This window comes from Grus americana, chromosome 19 (genome assembly GCF_028858705.1).
Source record: "Grus americana isolate bGruAme1 chromosome 19, bGruAme1.mat, whole genome shotgun sequence".
NCBI classification, from domain to species: domain Eukaryota; kingdom Metazoa; phylum Chordata; class Aves; order Gruiformes; family Gruidae; genus Grus; species Grus americana.
The window spans coordinates 10,474,053-10,495,522 of NC_072870.1; the positions used below are offsets into that span (position 1 = coordinate 10,474,053).

The 21,470-nt window shown below is 40.7% G+C and overlaps 1 protein-coding gene across 4 annotated transcripts; it reads left to right on the plus strand.

The window, feature by feature from the left end:
- The first annotated feature begins 74 nt into the window (after window positions 1–74).
- GGNBP2 (gametogenetin binding protein 2) lies at window positions 75–19,762 on the plus strand. 4 transcript variants are annotated; one of them, XM_054848043.1, is made up of 14 exons: window positions 75–202; window positions 1,131–1,258; window positions 5,114–5,194; window positions 7,271–7,524; window positions 8,526–8,624; window positions 11,776–11,889; window positions 13,539–13,748; window positions 14,761–14,935; window positions 16,238–16,432; window positions 17,056–17,206; window positions 17,379–17,504; window positions 17,588–17,739; window positions 18,145–18,393; window positions 19,103–19,762. In XM_054848043.1, exons 2-14 carry the CDS (start codon window positions 1,166–1,168, stop codon window positions 19,304–19,306), a joined length of 2,103 nt encoding a protein of 700 aa, XP_054704018.1. In that variant the 5' UTR covers window positions 75–202; window positions 1,131–1,165; the 3' UTR covers window positions 19,307–19,762. The 4 variants fall into 4 exon arrangements, with proteins under 4 accessions (XP_054704018.1, XP_054704020.1, XP_054704019.1 ...); XM_054848045.1 differs by having other exon boundaries at window positions 13,539–13,742; XM_054848044.1 differs by lacking the exon at window positions 75–202 and adding an exon at window positions 445–1,044.
- Window positions 19,763–21,470: the final 1,708 nt, after the last annotated feature.

Genomic DNA, 21,470 nt, shown 5'->3' on the forward strand with positions numbered 1-21,470 from the left:
GCGGCGAGGCGGGGCCGCGGCCCGGGGGGGAGCGGCGGGGCTGCGGTCTCTCGCGAGAGGAGGGCGGGGCGGCCCGGGGCCGGGGCCACCGCCTGTGGGGAGGGCCCGGGGAGGGGGAGAGGAAGAAGGCGGCTCTGTGGCGGAGCCCGGGGTGTCCGCCCGCCTGTCAGTGCGCCCGGGCCGCCGACTCGCGAAGGAGCCGGTAAAGGCCCGAGGGGGGGGGGGAATGAGGCGGCCGGTGGGCCGCAGGGCAGGGGCCCCGGTGGGGCTGAGGGGAGGCGGGAGGGGAAGGAGGCCGGGAGCCGGCCCGCCGGCTGCCTCTCCGTTCGGGGCTGCCTCCCCGCCACCGCCAGCCCCGGGCGAGGAGCCGTGCTGGCTAAAGGCCGGACGTGGACAGGGAGGAGAGGGGTGGGTCTGCCCACCGCGCCGCCGGGGCTGCAGCCCACCTGGGGAAGGTAGCGGCGGGCCCGCAGGCGGCGGCGGCGGCGGTGATGATGATCCCGGGCTGGAGCTGGGGAGCGGGAGAGCGGCGGGCCCCCTCCCGCAGCTGTGGGGTGCGGCCCGGCAGCAGGTCTCCCGGGGGCAGAGGCAGCCCCGCTTCGCAGGTGGAGGCGCCCCCTCGCCCCGCCGCTGCTCCTCTTCTTCCCCGGCCGCCGTGGGGCGGGACGGAGGCGGCGGAGAGCCTGCTGCAAACCCCGCTCCGGGCTGGGCGGGTCCCCCGCCAGCCTGTCTGGGCCGGCGGCGGGCGGGCGGGCGGGCGGGGGGGGGAGGGTGGCCGGCCTGCAGCGCGGCGGGCTCCATCCCCCGCCGGCCTCCGGCCTTCCTCCCCCGGCTGTGCCCGGCGGAGGGCCGGGTGCGCTCCTCCCCGCCGTCCCCTCCCTTTCTTCCATGTTATGTCGCATTTCCCAGCCTGCCCACCTCTCCCGTTCCCGGCCCGTAGTCTTTTTGAGTCCCTTCCAAGGCTGTAAGCGGCGGGCAGGCTGCGCGGCCGGGCGTGGGCTTGGCGGCGGGGCCAGCGCTCGGCGTGGTGAATCAGGCGATGGGGTAAAGCAGGCTTGTTCCCGGGGTGGTGAAAGTGTGCCGGGGAAGCGCGTTGGGTATTTACCTCCCCGGGGTTTGGCTGCTCGCAGGCTGGAGCTGGGAGGAAGCAGCAACAGCAGCAGAGATGGCGCGCCTGGTTGCAGTTTGCAGAGACGGGGAGGAGGAATTCCCTTTCGAGAAGAGGCAGATTCCCCTCTACATCGATGACACCCTCACGGTGAGTGCCTGCGCCCCGCGGAGCACCGGGTGCCCCTGCACCTCCCGCTTGCAACGTGTGCGGGCGGTGTGTTGCAATTCCCAGGCGAGGCCTTTTCTCTAGACAGGCCTCCTAGGCTCCTCCTTTGCTCCTGCAGCGTTAATCTTTGGGACTTTGCAACACTTCGGGTTAACAGCGCTTAATGTGGCAACTTTTTTATCTGATTCCTAGCTCTAAAAACATGCAAACCGCATAATAAGAAAGTTGTCGCTGTATTTGGGCCTGTGCATAACTTGTTTTCAAGTGACAAGCATGTCTGGGTGCCCAAGCCCAACTGTGGAGCAAAGCCATTTTTCAATTCATAAGGAAGGGAGCCATATTAACGTTAAAACCCAGGTTTACAACTAGGTAATTATTAGGCTCTTAAATAGGCAAGAAAAGGCTAAAGGTGTTTTTGAAAGCTTTGGCTTAAAGTAAGGGTTATTGAGTCTGTAATAATGTGCTGCCATGTCTACAGCAACAAATGTGAGAGAGCTTCAATTTCAGCGTATTATTCAGGATTGGAAAACATTGGGGTTTTGCCATTTCCAGAAGATTCAGTGGAAAAATTAACTAAATGCAGCTTGGAGGCTCTCTTCTTTTCCTTGTGTGTTTAGAGGAAGGCTCAGAAATTGCATCATAGGTGAACACAGAGCAAATGGGGGGGGGGAAAAGAGTCTCTACCTAGCCAGTTGTTTGTCTTAATCTTAAGGTGTGAACAGATTGGGTTGAAAATAAAATTGGACAGTGTAATTAGGCATTGTAATTATTTGTATTTGAATTCTGTTGCTGTCAGTGGTGTGACAGTAACTGCTGTTACTTTAAATGGTGTAAAATGTATGTGCTTTAAATTCCTAATCTTGTGTTTTAGTATGGGAGGATGCCTGACTTGTATCAGCTAACGATCAACTTCATAATGTAATTTCTTCCATCTTCCAGAACAAAATAATTGAGTATCTTCAGACAGTCTCTTAACCCTCCATCCTACTGTTAAAGATTATCTATCTCAATCCTATCTCGTTTTGCTACATTTGAAGAAAGAGTCTTTATATTTTAGTTTTGATCATTTTACATGATAGCATATTGTTAATTTACCAAGTATCATCACTATTTTTTTGGCTTTACGTAGTCTGTCATCTCTCGTTAACTGTGCTTATACGTTAGGCAAAATTTCCCCTTATGTCCAAAGCAATATCTAGCTCTCCTGGAGTGGTTGATTACCTGGAAAACCCAGCGCTGTGTAGGAATAGTGTACGTTTGGGGGTTTTGGATGTCTTGGCCATGCCTTGAAAGTTATTTTGCCTCTCTGTTCCCCATGTAGTTTTAAGATCTTAGATTTCTCTCTCTTTTTTTCTTTCTTTTCTTTTCCCCGCTCCATGGACTCCTTAGTAAAAAAATACTCATTAGATTGTGTCAAGTAGAAGACTTACCATGCTCTTGTGTTTAATAGCCGAATTTTCACTCTCTCTCAACCTATACCAGGTGTCAGGTAGATGACTTCAACTGACCTAAAATTCCAGACGTGGTTTAGTTCCAGAATGTAACGCCAGGCCTAAACTTTATGCAATTGCACTGTGTTGTCGCTATCCTTCTACTTTTTACGCCAGAGGCAAGACATGCTCATGGTTGAAGAGGTTCCTGTAGCTGTAAATCAGTTTGGTATCCATGTGGATGAAAGGCGTTTATGCAAGTGCAAGTCATCCTCACCATGAGGGAATCTTATCTCAGGTCCATTTTTTTTTTCCCATTCTGTTACTGTCGTTACAAAGTACTCAGATTCCTAGGTGGTTTCTGGAGGCTTTTATTAAATAAATCTGCAGAAGTGAGTGAATGAACTCTGAGCTTCCTTGTCTCGATATTCTATAATTTATGTTTTAAATTCTTAATGAGAGCTATTGCAAAAGATGCAGTTGTCTTTGAAACATAATTTTACATCTGCAACATTATCTTTAAAAAATAGTGGTGTTTATTGATAGTAACTGGTTTGTGTTAGCCTCTTTTAAAACTCAAATTTTAAAAATAATAGGACTACTTCCTTTCTCTTAGTCAGCTGGAAGACTTAATCTATGCCTTAAATCTAGAAATAGTAAATCGGTGATTGCAAATTAGTGAATGAATGGCCTATAATGCTCTTAAGCTTGTAACATTACTTTGTAGTAGCACAGAAGGCTGTTTAGGTGCAATGTGATTTTGCTCCCTTAAATGAATTGTTCACTATCACACTTTTCTGTTTCTTATGACTCAGTTGGAAATTAAAGGAAGTTTAAATATTTAACCCTTTTCATATCTTAAGCAGCTTTTATGATTTCTAGAAGGCATTTCATTTGATGTGGTATTATGGGATTTTTTTTCTTCCAGTTCAGGGTGTGATGTTTAGCCATTTAATAAAATCTCATCAGACACAAGAGTTAATTTAGTCTTTGACAATTTCACTCTGTTGTACAAAACACCTAAAGGTGTTGTCTGATAGTGGGAGGTGAAGGTGAGGGGAAAAAAATACGCAGACTTATCTCTTTTGTCTGTTATTAGCAGACAGAGCTTTTACTTTTGCATGTAGCTCCTTCCCCATAGAAATATCAAATTAGCAATGTAGGAAACCTGTAATTCTGTAGCAAAAACTTGTGCTGCTGCTTAGTGTGTATGGGTCAGGGGCAAGGGAAGGTGGAAAAGAAATGCATGAGAGGTCAGAATTAGCACTGACTGTGGCACTGTTCTGCACAAAGATAAGGCAGCTGTGCTAATGTTCCAATTCTAGCACATGTGAGATCAAAATATTGCCTTGCTTTCTGGCCTTAGAGAATAGATGTTTATTTTGGAGCAATGTTGAGTGCCTGTAAAAGTAAATGTATGAGTTCTCTAGAGGTAGTGTCAGCAATTATGAAGACAGCAGGGAATTCTGTCTTTACTAGACAGTTGAGGGAAGGTGGAGGGAAGAAAAAGATTGAATCGGACAATTTCATTTGGTGTTGATTGGTATTAGAGTTATTAACCAGAGCTGTTGTTTTGTCTTTCAGATTTTAAAGTGAACTTTCAATATTCATATTGATAAATTCTATATTTCTCAGTTTGGAGAAAGAAGATCAACTAAGCCAGTCTTTATGCATTTTTCTAGTTGGTTTCATTTTTTCCTCCTTGGTTGTAAAGTTGGATTTTTGACTGAAAATTATTTTACTGATCTCCCCCACACACACAGCCTCCTCCAAGAAATTGCCCTCTTTGTTGCTCAGTAATTTGAAAAGAAAGATTATTAATTACTTAGGAGTAATCACATTGATCTGTAGGCTTAACATTTTACTTTGAGCCTTTCGAGAGTTGCAGCTGCAGTCATACAAAACAAAGAATAACTTGGAGTACCTTGTTGGGTTAATATGGTTTTAAATTAGCCTTTGAAGGAGTTGACTCAGTCATTAAAGTGTTGTGACTGTTTCTCATAGCTTTATAAATTGAGTTAGGCTGTTGGATCAATTTGGATCTCAGTGTGTTGAAGTACAATTTTTTTTTTAACTGAAACAGAGTCTCAAGTCATGTAGATAGTATACTATAAACACTGATGTTCCATTTAGCAACCTTTGCTTTCTCTTTAACAGCTATTTGAGTTATCATTTATAAACTAACTGCCTCTAGAACATTATATTAGTGAAACATTTAGTTACTTTGCTGAAACATTCACTGTCTTAAACTTACTTTTATCCTTTCCCAAGCTTCTAATAGTCATGTGAAAAGAATAAGCATTTAACATAATTTCTGACTTACTTCCCCCAAGAAAGTGAAATAAACTAATGCTCTGTGTTTGCCTTTTTTTCTGAAAGCTTTTTTTTCCCCCCCTGTCTTTTATAGATGGTGATGGAATTTCCTGATAATGTGCTAAACCTTGATGGACATCAGAATAACAGTGCACAATTAAAACAGTTCATTCAGGTAAATACATCCTTCTGGTTTTTTTTTTAAGAAGGCCACGTGTCAGATCTTTCTTTCCTTACATTCATGCTTTTGCTGCTCTAGGGGGGTGTCACTCCTTGAATTACTTAAGACATGTCAGCACCTATATGCAATGACATTTTGGTACTAAAGTATACTGGGTGCATCCATTTTCTGTATTTCACAGCATTTATATACTGTTGTCTCATCAGGAGGCAATTGCTGCCTATCTAGTTAGAATTGAAAACTTTTAAAAACAATGCATCTTCTGATCACTGCCAGTTTATACAGAATGGAAACTACAATTTCTAAATACGTTTTGTGGTTTTTCTTCTAAACAGTTTTGAACTGCTTTTTCAAGTGGAAGCGTACATTGCTTAAGATCAAGTTCTTATGATTAGTACCATACCAAGATAAAATTAATGTACCAGTCTATAGATTATATATAGTTGAATAGTGAGAGATGGTTTTGTGGTACCCTTGAAGCTTTAATAATAGAAACTTATCTGCTAACACTCTGGAAAATAACTGTAGCACTGTAACACCTGTAGCAACTGAAAAGCTGTGCCACTTGATGTCCTAAGGAGCAGACCAGTGTGCTGATATGCAGCTTGGACTTCTTCACTTGTGGTTTGACAGCAGCAGTTCAGACATATGGTGCATATAAAGCATAGCTGTGTTGTGAAAATAGCTCATTCCTGCTGTTGCCGTGACTAGTACTATTAATTACAGGAAAGAGGATTATTGCAGAGTGATATCATTTGTCAGGTTATTTAATGTGTCTGCCTTTAAAAGCACAAACTTTAAATGCTATTTGATAATAGCTTTATTTTTCATAAGATATATTACATAAAATGAGCTGAAAATACTTTCTCTTTTCAGTTGATGTATTTACACGTTCCATGGGATTGGTTAGTTTTGCTATGTTGTATGGTCTTTTCTTTCTTTCCCCAGAAGTTGTGACAAGTCACTTCTACATTAGGAGTGTTTAAGTGGTGTGATATGACAATAATAAGGAAAATACTATTGTGGCAAGACACTCCCTTTATAGATATAACCATGCTTACAAAACTGTACTTTGTATAACCAGGGAAAAAAATGATGCTCACAATTAATTCACTGACAGGACTCTGCTTTTGCAGATGATGTTGGAAAGTGCCAGTAGTGCTGATATTGTAAGTGTAGATGTGTTGATTGGTGTGTGAGGAAGGGATTCTCTCTTCTGCATAGTTGTGCTAGTGCCAGTTCAGGTTGATGAAGTCCAAGTCAGTAATTTAACAGTTAGAAGAAGAAATAGAAGGGTATGTGCTTTTTGTGTGTATGTGTGCCTGGATGCGTTTGACAGAGGAACCAGGAGAAGCTCCTAGAATTGTTTATTGACGTAAGAAATATTAGAAGGTGTTCTCTTTAATGTTCTATTATTAGCACACATTGAATGATCACTACTGAAGTAAAATGTTTCACCCTGAATAGTAATGTGTGCTTTTTTAATTTCAGGTTTTAGAATTGTAATAGGAAATGGCTTTTAGCCTTCCAGGAAAAATATTGCTAAATTGTCTTGGTCTGAACAGAACAAGTTTGTTATAAATGAGATTTCCATATATGCCAATGAGCGTCCAGAAATTTCCTTTCTGTGTGCCAGAGATAAAATGAGTGTGAGCAGAAGATGAAAACTTGCAGAGTTGTATGTGAGACCCTTTAGTAAAACATCCGTGCTGAGGTGGAAAGAAAGGGCTTCCTGATAAGGTCAGGGAGGTGTGCCATTTGTTTGGAAGCAGCGTTTGCTGATTTGAGTGGTAGGACGAGGGAGCAAGAGGAGAAAAATACTAGCTCCCTTCCAGAGGGTAGACTGCAAGACTTGAAGCAGAGTTCCTCCTATGATATTAGCAAGCGTGGTTTTGTTCATACAGTAAGTATTCTAAGTGATCTACAGTAAGACGGTGACATGAAACTCTGAGCACTGCATACAGTTTCCACGAGTGTCTTTTGGTAAGGAAATGCTGTTGAAGGTGAAGAAATCTTGAACAGTTTAAGATGTCTTTTTATTTAATTATTTCATTTCTTACTCTGTTTTAGAGACATAGCATGCTTAAACAGCAGGATCTAAATATTGCTATGATGGTCACATCGCGTGAAGTTTTGAGTGCTCTTTCTCAGCTGGTTCCGTGTGTTGGCTGTCGTCGTAGCGTGGAACGTCTGTTTTCTCAGCTTGTTGAGTCTGGAAATCCAGCACTTGAGCCCCTAACAGTAGGGCCAAAGGGGGTTCTTTCTGTAACTCGAAGCTGTATGACTGATGCAAAGAAGCTTTATACACTGTTTTATGTGCATGGGTAAGTTGGACCCACAGTTATCTTAGAACTGCTCAGATAATAATAATCTGGAGAAAAGGGAAACTACTTTCTGTGCATTTGGCTTTGCAGCTTTCTTGTTGGGGATACTGAATTGTCACAAGCTTACATCTTGTAGTACATACTTGTCTTTTACAGCCATGATAAACTAGTTATTGCCTGAACTGGGAAAAAATAAACCCAAATGACCTAATCTTTCACAGCATCAGTTGCAATGCCGTGATTGCAATTGAAAGATACCAGTATTAAAATGCTTAGTCGTTAATCTGAAATAGGCACTGTGGGTTTTTCCTGATGTCTGGAAGAAGTGTTTCTTCACCCCACTACTTTGCATGTAAAAAATAAAATAAATTAAAAAAAAAAATAACAGCCCCAGTTCCCCCCCCAGAAAAACCTTTCTACTCTTGGGTAGAAAGGTAACACTGAGAAAGTGAAACCTCCTGGGTTTGGCTAGCACAATAAATAGCGTCAGTCGCAGTGCCATTTGTTTCTCAGCTGTCAGCGGACCAAACAGTGACTGCTGACCACAGTGTGCCATTGCCTCCCAGTTGGCCTCAGCTCTTTCTCCTTCTTGCTCCAGTTAGCAGGCCAGTGAGAACTAGGAGAGGTTAGTGCAGAGCTGGGGCTATTGAGAGTTGGAGGGTGAGGTAGTGTAACTTGATAAAGTGGTCTTAGTGGTTCCCTACACTTTAGAAATAGGTCTCACTGCTCAAGGGCTGTTATTTATGAAGTTAGGCAGTAGCTTTTTAGATGCGGGTTGTCTTTATCTTGCTTGTTAGGATTTGTCTGGAAAATCTGTACTGTATTTTCCTTGTGTACTGCAGGATTGTATCTCATAACAAGTAAAAATGAGGGACAGGAAGAAAGTTTTACACTTAATGTTCATTTGCATACTTTTTTCTGATGCATGAGCCGAATCAGTCCCTTTAAAATTTCTCTGGATCACCATGCTTTCAGAATACTAAGTTACATTTTTTCCACAGGTCCAAACTAAATGATATGATTGATGCAATTCCCAAAAGTAAGAAGAACAAGAGATGTCAGTTACACTCCCTGGACACACACAAACCAAAACCTTTGGGGTAAGTTTGTGTTTAACATGTACAATTCAATCTAAAATATTTTAAGGAACCAAACTATTGATACTGATTTATTTCCAAGCAGTGAGATCAATTCTTATGCTATTATCTGTTTGCCAGAGTAGTGATCTCCAAGCTATTTGCATTATAGTAGACCCAAATAGTTGTGGAGTAGAGGAGCAGGAGGTACTCAGGAGTTTTGGGCAGTGTGTGTTGTAGGGCATGAGCCTTTCTCCATGTGTTTTTATAAGAAGGCATTTAGCCCTTTTTTCTGCAGTAAGAGTGACAGTCTTATCAGTAGGATGTTTAATACTTTCCCCACTGCCCTTGCTAACACTTTCTTGACTGGACAAAACTAGTGCTATAAGGTCTTCTGCCGTCCCAAGGGAAGATCTGTACTCCTTCCTGGGCATGAGAATTGTCCCCCTGCCCTTTGTCAGAGCTCCCTAAGGCAACTGGTGATGCTTTCGTATAAAGTTTAAGGCTAGTATACGAAATCAGCTGTTTCCCAAAATGTGCTTGTTGGTTCTACCTGATCCATTTTTGCCTCTTGGCTTTTGGGTCTTTTACTTGGTGGTGGGGTGTTTTGGTTTGTTTTTGTTTAAAAATATCCATGTTTAATTTCAAAGCCAGTTGCCAAAACCCAACTTGGCCACTACAAACCAGTGCTGTCTGATGTGTTTTTTATGTCTTGTCTGATGTAACTTGGAATATAGTCTGCTCAGGGCAGGGATGGCTTCTGCGTTGTGATATAAACAATGCTCTAGAAAGACAAACTGGTTTTTGTGCCCTACATCAAGAGGATTGATCAGCAGTTTTTCTCACATTGAGGTGAAAGGGTACATGCTAAACAAATACATATCATTTTGCTTGGGATTATTAAAAATACCTTGTACAACTCTTAATAAAGGACTTTATTGTGGTTGGACTGCAGGGTTAAAACTAGAAGTCTGTAAAATGTATTTTCTCAAAATGTGACAGCATGTTTTGAATACACCAGTGAAAAAGATGGATAGATGCCTCTGTGTCTTGAAATAGTTTATTCCAGCTGGTTAACCAGAAAAACACCCCTTGTAAATGTGTTGTGGGTTTTTTTGAGTTTTCTTGTTTGTGGGGTGTTTTTTATGTTTGGGGTTTTTTTTATGTGATGATCAATAAATTAGACTACTATGCTTAGTTGGAGAGTCTTGGACCTTTTTTAAGCCAGTTGTGTTCTGCTACTGGTTAAGCATACAACCTGTGAAAGCTCGATCATGGTTTCCAGTTCCAGGATGTGTTTTTCTATGCAGACACGAGTCTCTCTGGGTTTAGATAAGTCCCCTGAGATGCTAGGTATGTGGAATTTGACACTTGGTTTTTCTTGTGCTGCTTGAGGATAGTGGTAGCTAATCATTATCTCCTATTATATTTTGGTTACAGGCCTTTCATATAATTAGTTTAAAGCTTATGTTATACAAGCAAGAGATTGTAGGGGTGTATATATATATATTTTTTTTTTTAATAAAGCAAATTCAAAGCATTATGGAAGGGGGGGGTGCTGTTTTTTTAATTAAGATTAATCTTTTCTGTGTAAAAACATACATCATGGAAGCTGCACTTACCATTTTGGCCAGGCAGAACAATTCTGAAACTGAATGGAGAGGAAAATGCTGCATTTGTTTCCTCAATTCATGCTGGAATAAATCCCCTTAGTATTTTGAGTGCTGGCAGATTAGTAAGGAATATGTGGAAAAGCAGTATTTTAATGTACTGCAAGTAAAGCTTTCAGCTTTGCCTGATAACATGGCATGTGGACAATCAGCGTAGTTTGCTAAAGAAACGCAACTTGCACTCTGCTTGCTCAGTTGGTAGCCGTTTGTTATGCTACAGAAGTGATCCGGGTGTATCAGTACTGATATTTCTCCAAATAAATCTGCTACCTTGAGTGGAAGCAAATATGCTAACAGCCCCTAGATGGGGAGGTGTCAAATGGAATTGTCTTACAGAACAAGTTTTATTTATCAACTTAGAGCTTCTGCTTGATTTCATTAAAAGAACCTTCTTCAGGTGAGTTGCATCTGTTAGGCATTTTATACATACAAAAAAGGCTTTGAATTGTAATTGTGTGTTTAATTATACAAGTTACGTAACTAGGTAATACCGCTTGAGAGTTCCTTGATGTCCTCAGTTTCAATGTGCCTGGTTTATGGCTACTTGGTTCCATTCAGGGCTAAGGAGCATTTTAACCTCTCAAATGCAAGCCATATGATCTGGCAAACTAGATAACAGCATACGGAAATACTCTTGAGGAGCTAATTATTAAATAGGAGTGCTTCTTCCCCTGTTTTCCTGCTCTGTTGCATCCATGCATGCACTTAAACAGAAATGACCGTTCTGATAAAATGTCAAGTGTAGACGAGCCTGTAAGTAAACATGACTTGCTATGTAAAGTTTGTTCTTTGCTCTATAAGTGTACTTTTTAGCATATCCAAATGTGTGTTGTAAAGTTTGAGATGTTTTTTAACAAATTTTGGAAACTTAATGTAGGGTGTTTTATGGTTTATTATGGTGGTAGATGTGTGGAAGTTTGTCGGGTTTTTTGTTTTGCTTTTTTCCTTGGGCTTTTTTTTTAGTAAGTTGTCATATGAAAATTAATCTGCCAGAAGTATTGAAACTTGTATATGTTTATACTTAAGGTAATATTCTGAAAAATTACTACTGGTTTTCAGCTGTTACTTTAAAAAGTCATTATGAATCTGGGTTTATAAACACAGACAGTACCATTTGTATCTCATGTCTGACCCCAACTTTACTGGAAGCTAAGGCTTAGCCTATAAAGGATTCAAAGTTAATTAAGGAACACGCTAGCATTTTTGTAGCATTTGTTTAGGAAAAATAACTAGTTCATAATATATATGGTATAGGCTTAAAAGAATGTTTTTTAATACTATGTGACAGTGAAGGGAGCAGTAGCACACTCAGTACAGAGAAATTAAGTGCAGATAAGAAAAATAGCGAAGACAGCAAGAAGGAGGAGAGCAAGTGTAGCATCACTTTCCACTATGGACCTTTCCAGGGAGCAGTCAGGTAAACTAACGATGCTTTATTTTGCATCTTTTCTAAACCCTTAACAGGATAATGTACAGTCTTTTGTTTCTTACGATTTTTTTTGCAGGGGTTGTTGGATGGATGTGTGGGAGCTCATGTCCCAGGAGTGCAGGGATGAAGTAGTTTTAATTGACTCTAGTTGCCTTTTAGAAACATTAGAAACCTATCTACGAAAACACAGGTATGTTAACAGAACACAGGTACACCTTCATTTTGAGGAATACACGCTGCATTTCTTTTTTTAATCAAAATGTATGTAGAGTTCACATGATATTTAAAAGATTGGTCAGATACCCTTCTAAAATTTAAGAGCTTCATGGCGATGGAGAACCTTGCTAGATTGCATTGTAACAATTGATGAGACTGAAGTGGTGAAATATTCTTTGTGTTTTACCAATTGTTCTGGGTTGTGGTAGGGGAAGTCATAGTCATTATCTTTATTTTTGTTAGGATTAAATTATGATTTACAACTTGACGTATTAAAACTGTATATTATTTCACAAGTAGCCTACTCTGGGACTCCTTTTAGGCTTTTGGGGACTATGTGCCATTTCAAAATAATGTGAACTAAACTAATAGAAGCAGATTTTAGGCTTGGTGTTGCTTGTGAATCACTGTTTTAAAACAGTTGTTTATGACTTAGTAGTGCTAGTGGTATTAGCTGTCTCTTGCAGGGGAAAAAAGAGGCTCCTAACTTATTGTTGCATGTGTACGGTAGCTACCATGCTGATTAAAAAGTTTTAATTTCCAGTAGTCTCAAGGTTCTGATATAAACTGTGGGGGCACAGATGGGTGCGGGGGTGGTGGTGTGGAAATAACACTTTGGAAACAAAATAGCTTTAATCTCCTGTGACATTAAACATGGTGTTGGCAGCGATCCTGATGCTAACCTGCAATAATATTACTGTTTTCTTTCCTTTCACCACAGAAACTAGCCAGTTATCATAGTTCTATCAAACATCAAAATATGTTTGTCTTAGTGTTGTCAAGTGACTGGACAAACTAGGAAAGGGAAAAACACCATCCAGAGATGGCATGAAGAGCCAGCTTTTCAAGCTGAAAGCTGAAATGTGAGCAGCTTGTCTGACTTGCATTTTTAGAATAATACAGCAAGAGGTTTTGTAGCTGCTTGAAGATTACTTCCTCTTATAAAATAGAATGAGATTAATTTGGTTGTATTGTAATTATAATAGACTTCATAATTATACTCTTCTCGTATTAGTTATCTGAGCTATCACATGCTTAAATTGAATACATTGTGTTGTAAATAAACCTTGTTTGGCTATCTGTGCAGTAATCTAATAATTCAAAATATGTTTAAAGGTGCTTGTAGTGGAAACATCGCTCTTACACAGCAAGCAACAGAGGAAATTTTTTTTTTTTCTTATTGCTTATCACTCACTTGAGTATACTTTAAATACTTCCTATAAAGTAACTTGGAGCGTGTTACCTAAGAGGAATTTTGTTCTGGCTTGTACTAATGATTCGGTTTGTTCACTATTGGATTTCTGATCTTTGAACAAATATGGAATTGCATATCTATATAGGAATTTCTCATATTAACAATTAGCCTGACTTATGCCTTGGGGCATGAAAGTTGATATCCAGACTTGTAATATATGATAGGCAGTATAATACATATAGTAAACTTGCGTGGCTTGCAGCCAAAGTCTTCCTATTTTACCTTTTGAAGTAACATAAACCTTATGTGACCTAGTTTAAATATAGCATGCGCTATTAAATAGCTCAGTATATTGTAACTTAGACTAAGCAGCTCTAAATTTCTGCTTGAATAAGAATTCAGTTCTGTTATGTTCTGTTCTAACACAGGTTTTGCACTGACTGCAAAAATAAAGTACTTCGGGCATACAATATTCTTATTGGTGAGCTAGACTGCAGCAAAGAAAAGGGCTACTGCGCTGCGCTTTACGAGGGTTTGCGTTGCTGTCCCCATGAACGTCATATCCATGTATGCTGTGAAACAGATTTCATCGCACACCTATTGGGTCGAGCTGAACCAGAGTTCGCAGGAGGGTATGAGTATGTAATTTGCTAGAGTGGGCTATCTAGCGCTTTGCTTCTTTATTTTATTATTGAATGTATTTTGCGAAAGTGATTTTTGCCTCCTTGCTGCATAATAAACTTCTGAATGTAAATATTCATATTGAAGTAGATTTTCAAGATAGTGCTTCAAAGTAGCAGAGATTTTATATGTGCTTTTGACTTTAAAGTGCATTTAACTCTGAAGGCAAGACTGAAAGAAATTGCCAAATGTCTTCTAGTTCATTTGTTCGCTCACTAGGGCTGCCTGCTTTTCCATTGAGGTGTTCCAAATATGCGAAATAGAAAGAGAACCTTGGTTGACAGTTTTACCAAATGCCAAGTGTTCAATTTAGTTTTGTCGCCATTTTTATTTTATAGTAATTTCTGAACCTGTTTTAGCATCTTAAAATTTTCCAATGAAAAATACAATTCTGAGCCAAATATCGTTAGAACTCAATCATAACTGATTAGGAGGGTAAATCCTTTTCTAATGATTTTTCCGTAATAGATGATAGGTACAGATTAATACTGAAATATTTTTACTTTGTACGGTAAGTAATGTATAAATTTCTGTGTGTTTATTCAGCTTCAGTTAACTGATGCGTAAATGTCTAGGAAGCTGAACTATTTGCTATATAAACTAAATACAAATTCTAGGAAAGAAAAGAATGGCTGTGTCTTTTTGGCATTAAAACTCTGCCGATCCCACCTGGTAGGAGCAAGCAGAGACCGATGGGGCGACACCTCCAGAAGTCACGGATCGAAAGGCATAGTGCAGCTTAACAGTGCCGCGCACAGAGCAACGTGTCAGGAATGTGGTAGTGGTTTTGACCTGGTCCTTTCTATTTTGCATCTGCATGCAGCACAGCAGAACTCGATTAAAAAAGCTGCTCATGCAAACATATCTTCAGTTGTACATAAAGAAAATACGTCATTGAACTGCTTTGATCTCTTGGTAGACTTCCAGCTACTTTAACCATACTATACTTTGGTTCAACTCTTCCTTTAGACGAAGAGAAAGGCATGCTAAGACAATAGACATAGCCCAAGAAGAAGTTTTGACCTGCCTGGGTATTCATCTTTATGAAAGATTACACCGAATCTGGCAAAAGTTGCGGGCTGAGGAACAAACATGGCAGATGCTTTTTTACCTAGGTGTTGATGCTTTACGCAAAAGCTTTGAGGTAAAAATCCAATTTTATCTAACTTGTATTTGAATTGCTGTAGTAACTGTGTGCACTTTCACTAAAATTATTTTTCTGCTTTCTACTAACGTTGGGCTGGAAGGAGCTTCAAGGGTGTTGCATTCAATCCCTTGTTCACTGCAGGCGACAGTTGTGTGATATCAATGCATAGCACAACTGAGCCGCATTCCGATGTGAAGTCTACTGGAACATAAAAGATTGACGCTTGCTTTTACTTTCCAAGTCGCATGTTACAGTACGCTGGATCTTCTGTGTTTTTAATTCACAGTGAAGGTATTTCTACCTGATAGCATTTATAGTAGCTCTGGCTACAACAGTTTCATTTGTCTTATTAGTGAAAGTGGAGGATGTGCTTTTGAATTACAAACACACCTGTTAACCCTGGCATGCAGTGTGTTTCAAATGCACTCTAATCCTGTGGGGTCTTGAACTTCAGACAGAACTCCATGCAGTTCCTTCAACCTGTGCCAATAGTATATTCCTCTTCGGCTTGACGTAGATCTTTTTTTGTTTTATTTATCTTCTGTTCATAATGACTGTTCTCTAAAAATTTTTAAACATCAGCAGAGGAAGAACAAAATCAATTTGGGAAAGATCACAGTAGAAGCCTAATTTAGTTAGTTCTTGCAGGTTTTTTTACAAGTAATGTTTTTTAAAGACTTATAATGCTGTGGAAGTGGTGCTGGGCTGGGTGCACTGTGGCAGTTTTGTCAGGTTTTGTCTTGATCTTTAATCTAGTAAAGTATGGTGTTGAAAATTCATTTACATGTAAAACTCGGGTAATTATACTGGTATGCAAGGTTAGCTATGAATTTGAAGTACGGAGCTGTTGTATCTTTATATGAAGTCCTTATCTAAGGTGAGTGGGAAAGATGATGTCTCGTTTTGGCTTAAGGAGTTCCCAGAGGGATCTGGAAAAAAGGCACAAAACTAAAACCCATGAATTTATTTTAGTTCTAATGTGTTTTTTCTGTGTTAGATAATCAGAGTATCTACCACGTAAACACAGATCCAAAAACGCATTCAAGTCTGCAGCTTTTTACTGAAAACTGTGAATTTGGGCCATAAGTTAAACGCAGTGCTCCCCCTGTACTTCCATCTCCAGCAATCTAAATGTAGTGACTAAATGTGGAGAGGCAGTTTTCTTCTATAGTCCGTAGTTGTGTTGCTGTGACTTTATAATAAAAAGTACGTACCAGCTATTTTCCTCCTCCTTTTTTATAAATGTAAAAGCTTGAATTGTGTTAACATCTATAAATAGATCTAACCTCTTATAAACAGATGGCTGTGGAAAAAGTGCAGGGTATTAGTCGATTGGAACAGCTCTGTGAAGAATTTTCAGAAGAAGAAAGAGTGCGAGAGCTTAAACAAGAGAAGAAGCGCCAAAAACGGAAGAACAGACGGAAAAATAAGTGTGTATGTGAGATCCCTACTCCTTTGCAGGCAACAGAAGAGAAGGAAATAAATCAAGCAAAGGTAAACATTGATAGCATTGGCTTTTTGCTGGTGTTAAATAATTAGATTTCTGATTCAGTGCTTCATTCATCAGCTTACTGTTCCATGTTCGAACTCTTGAGAGGTTTTTACTGTATTTCAGGTTTGGGAACTAGTTTTTGATCGCTAGTGGAATGTAATACTCTTTCAGATTAGTACGGTCTTTTTGTAAAGTAATTGCCTGGAACTCCTTAGCTTTTGGGGGTTTGGTGGTGGTTTGTTTGGTTTTGTTTTTTTTTTTTAAATCCTAAATCTAGGGGGTCAGGTTGTGCTAGAATATTTTTCAACTATTGATCACTCAGAATATGAGTAGCAGACAACTACCATTAAATTTTGGGGGAGAGGAAAGCTTTAATTGACTAAGCGCAATTATTATTATTGTAGATCTCTTGACTGAACCTGATGGGCTAACTGTAGGTCATATTATTGTGGGGAGAGTAGTTAGGGTTTTTTTAGTTGTCTTATACTTCTGAAGAATCACAAGCAATGCTGTGGCTGTTATCAGTCCCCATCAGCTGTGTTTTCTTATGGAAAGAGTATTCTTTATAAAGATGCTGGCTGAGCTACTTCCAGTACTTGCAAGTATTTTTGTTTTTTGTTTTAAGGAAAACTCAAACTTCACAGAAGGTAGTTGCAAAGCCTGTGGTAGCACCGAAGAAGCTAACAATTGTGTAGAAGTAATTGTTACTAATGAAAGCACTTCTTGCACCTGTCCTAGTAGTGGTACCCTATTAGGTTCACCTAAAATCAAGAAAGGTATGTTAAATGTCATTATTCTTAATTTTTACAAACACCTACCATTTGTGGGGTAAACAGCGCTCAGCTATTTTTAAAAATAACTTTTTAAAGAATTCTTTCTTGTCAGAGGCATAACTAAAGAATACGCAGCAGCTAATAAAGATTGCCGTAACTGTGCACTTTGTCTCAGGTTTATCTCCGCACTGTAACGGTAGTGATTGCGGCTATTCGTCTAGCATGGAGGGCAGCGAAACAGGATCTCGAGAGGGATCAGACGTGGCCTGCACTGAAGGCATTTGCAACCATGATGAAAACGGTAGGTTCGATAAGAACGTATTACTGGGTTTAGGATACACAAAACTTAACATGTCTGAGAAGAAAATTCCCTGTGTTTTGCAGGAGATGATTCATGTGTCCATCGCTGTGACGACAAAGAGGAGGACGGAGATAGCTGCGTGGAATGTTGGGCTAATTCGGAAGAGAATAGCACAAAAGGCAAAAACAAAAAGAAGAAAAAAAAAAGTAAAACTTTGAAGTGTGAGAATGAACATGTAAGGAACTTAGCTATTCCAGAATGCTTATCTAAATGCATACATTTTAAAGTAGGTACAAAAGAATTTCAGATTTCAATTGTGACTGATGCTGTAAACAGGGTAACAAGGATCTTCTGTTACCTTTCCATCTGAGTTTTGAAATCGAGATCCTTCCTCAAATGGGTTGTGGCAGAAGGAGTCTCTGCTCTCCTATGTTCCTAAGCACGTGCACTTTTGCACGCTCTCAGTGAATTAACGTGCCGTTCCTCCCTCCTCCCCAGGCACATGTGGTTCAAAAATATATAACCTTGCTGTCTTTTTGAACTTTTTTTCCTTTCCTCTTTCCCTCTGCTTCCATCTGAAACTCAAACGTTTCAGGTTTAACACTGCTCGTAGTTCATTACAGGCTATTTTCAATTTTAGATTCAGAAACTTGGAAGCTGTATGGCAGATCCAGGTAACAGAGAGACCTCAGGAAATATCATGCACACAGAGTTTCATCGCGACAAGACCAAAGACACACATGCTGAAAGCTGCTGTAGCTCAGAAAAAAGCGGGCAGCAGTTGCCTTGGTTTGAGCATATGAAAAATGTGTCACAGTTTGCAGAACCTACAGAAATGTCACTTGTTCCCGATACTGGAAAAGGTGCCAAGAGCTTAGTGGAACTCCTTGTAAGTAACCACTTACTTTGAATTTCAGGTTGTGGCGTACTGCTTTAAATCCTTGAGACTGAGGATGGGGTTTAGAACTCGGATCCCGGTGAAGAACTGTTACAAGAGCGAGATCATAACTGAACCTGGGATTCATAGCTTACTCTCCCAGGGTTCAGTTTGTTTGTTTTTGCGTGTTCTCTGTAAAGTATACAACTTGAGGCTTTGCAGAGGAGGAGAAATTGCCTGTCACTGGAATGCAAGCGACAGAACTTGTATTCTAAGTATTCATTATCCCATACAATGAAGCATGCATTATTGCTGCCTTCATGCCTCAAATACTACTTCCCACTACAGTCTCCTTGGACAACTTTCTTCTCTCTCCCTTTCCTTCCCTTCTCCTTCCCCTTGCTTTACATCCTTTCCCCCCCCTCTTCCCCCCCCTTTTAAACTCCCATAAAAGCCACCCTCTTTCAATAGAAATGTGCTAAGACTCTGAAGCTTATTCTGGTAGATTTTGGGATTGTATAGGCTGCCTCTTGCCCAAAAAATAGCGGAGCATTGTGTGTGAATCAGGTGGCTGGATTAGCCGGCTGAGACTTGGGGTGTCGTGACATGAAGGCTGCGTCTTTGCTGAGAGCAACCGTAGACAACGTGTGTGATTGCAGGACAGGTGTACTGCACGGGAAGGGCCATGCTCGAGTTCTCAAATGCCTGTTTTCATTTGTAGGATGAGTCTGAATGCACTTCTGATGAGGAAATCTTTATCTCACAAGATGAAATACAGTCCTTTATGGCAAACAACAAGTCTTTTTACAGCAATAGAGAACAATACCGACAGCATCTGAAGGAGAAATTTAATAAATACTGCCGCTTAAATGATCACAAGGGGCCCATTTGTAACGGTTGGTTGACAACGGCTGGAGCGAACTAAATACAATAAAATAGCTCTGTCTTTCACTGAAATTCTCAAGATGACTACTGCGCCTTCTCTTTCAAAAACTTAATTTAGTGACTTATGGCAAAATTTTATCTTAAATTAATGTGATTCTTTTTTTTTCTTGGTTTTTTTTTGGGGGGAGGCTGGTGGAGGTGATTTCATTAATTTTGTTCTTTCTTCAGGCTTGTATCTTTAGTTGAGTAGCTGTGCAAGCCTCTCTTATAATTTAAGCCATCTCTTTTCATTAAATGTTTCTCTTACTGTGAGACTTACAAAAAGCAAACTAGTGGCAAAGTAATGTTGTACCTATAATTCTGTACAGAATGACAATGAGCTGAATATAAGATTTTACAAAGTAGACATCCATTTGCAAAATGTTTTGGATGTAATATGTTAAAGCGCAATGTGCAAAATTTAAATAAAGAATATTTATTAATATGCATAGTAAAAGTTGGTGTACGCGTTTCTACTTTTAACGCTCCTTGCCAGTGGTCTGAACTCTTGCTGTTCAGGTGGACAGCAGTCGCTTTGGTCTGCACAGCGTCGTGGAGGACACACGCCTGGGAAGAGTACAGATCCTTCAGCCCCCCGGGTTGCGCAGTTCTCTGACGTGCGGCTTGGAGATCTGCGGGTCTTTGCCAAACAAGCTGGGTCCGCGTGGTTGGCGTACTCAGCATCGCGTGGCCGTTCCGCTTCTGGGCTCTGGGATAATAATCGGTGCGGCTACACGGAGCTCTTGGCTGTCTCTAAACAGCGTTGTGCTGTGTGGACGTGCTGTACGAGTCTTGACGCTGCTGCTGTGCCCAAGGTTGGCACGTTCAGTTTGGTGATGGCACCTGATTTGTGAGCACGCAGCCTGTACCATTTTGGGGCTTAATTTAGTTTTTCATTGAGACACTGATGCCAGTGAGTTAGGAGACTGCTGCGCTCCTTTTCCTTCTCCCCTGACAATGCAGACTTAAGGTTTCTGCACGAGCCCTTCAGAACAGAATGGAACAAAAAGCAGGTTTTCAACATGCCTTAAGGTTTTCTTAATGGAATAACGGACAGAACAGGAGTGCCTTTGCATAAATACCCTTTCAGCCGTATCTTGTTGTTACAAATATGGTATGTAATGGCATGGCTTCTTTGTGAGAGGGAGATCTGCCAAACCTTGAAGATGGGGGATGTGGGAGATTAAGAAAAAAACGGTTTAAAACCCAGTACTAAATGGACAAGACTGGAGGTGGCAGCATGGTTGTGCAGGGTGAGCATCCGCGTTGGCTGACGGGAGCTGACTTCTGTGGCACTTACACCTAGAAGCTGTTACGTATTGGGGTGTCGAGAAGTGGAGGGTAGTCGTCGTACAACTTAAAACATGTAGGAATTAAAAATGATGTATGCACGTTGAAATCAAGATCCAAATGTTTTCTTCATCAGAAAAAAGCCCCAAATAACTTACATTTAAAGGAGCTGATGCTCTGTTAATGCACACCTCCACTTGGTTATTTTATAGCTGTTCTACAAGATCAGATGCAAAAAATACATTTTTGAGTGAGGTTTAACTTCATTTTTTCCAAGTTAACAGATAATACTACTGACTATCCCTTTGGATATTAGTTAAGATATATTTACTGGTTATTTCACTCAATTACAAAACAGAAGAAAACTATGAAGATAGGAATGCTTTTTTTTTATATGACAATGCTTAGATTTTGGTAGTAGCTGCCACTAAAAGAAGAAAATTCTGGTTTGGGGAGGGGTAAGCAGAACTGCAGAATATCACTCCTAATTTCCTCATTTTCTGTACTGTGGTCCCTTAGTTTTTCCCATAAAGGGAAAGAGGTTTGCGTTCTCGGCTTCGCTTCGTGTTCAGCCACGTTACAAAGAGGCGCTGTGCCTGGTGACGCTTCGTTTGCCCAGGGCTCCCGCAATGAACCCGAGTCAGTTCAGCCAGAGGAGCAGAGACCACGCACGGACTCTTTTCCTCGTCCTGATTTTAACGGTGAAATTCGGCTTTGTGAATTTCAGCTTCCTCTGAAGCCACACGGACTCTTTGCGTTTGCTGTGGCAAGCGGCTAATTGTGCAAAAAGGAAGAAGTTTCCGTCTTTAAGGTGAGGAAGGGGAGCCCCTGGGGTGGGGGTTCTCTTTAATCAGATACTCCGTGGGTCAGCTACA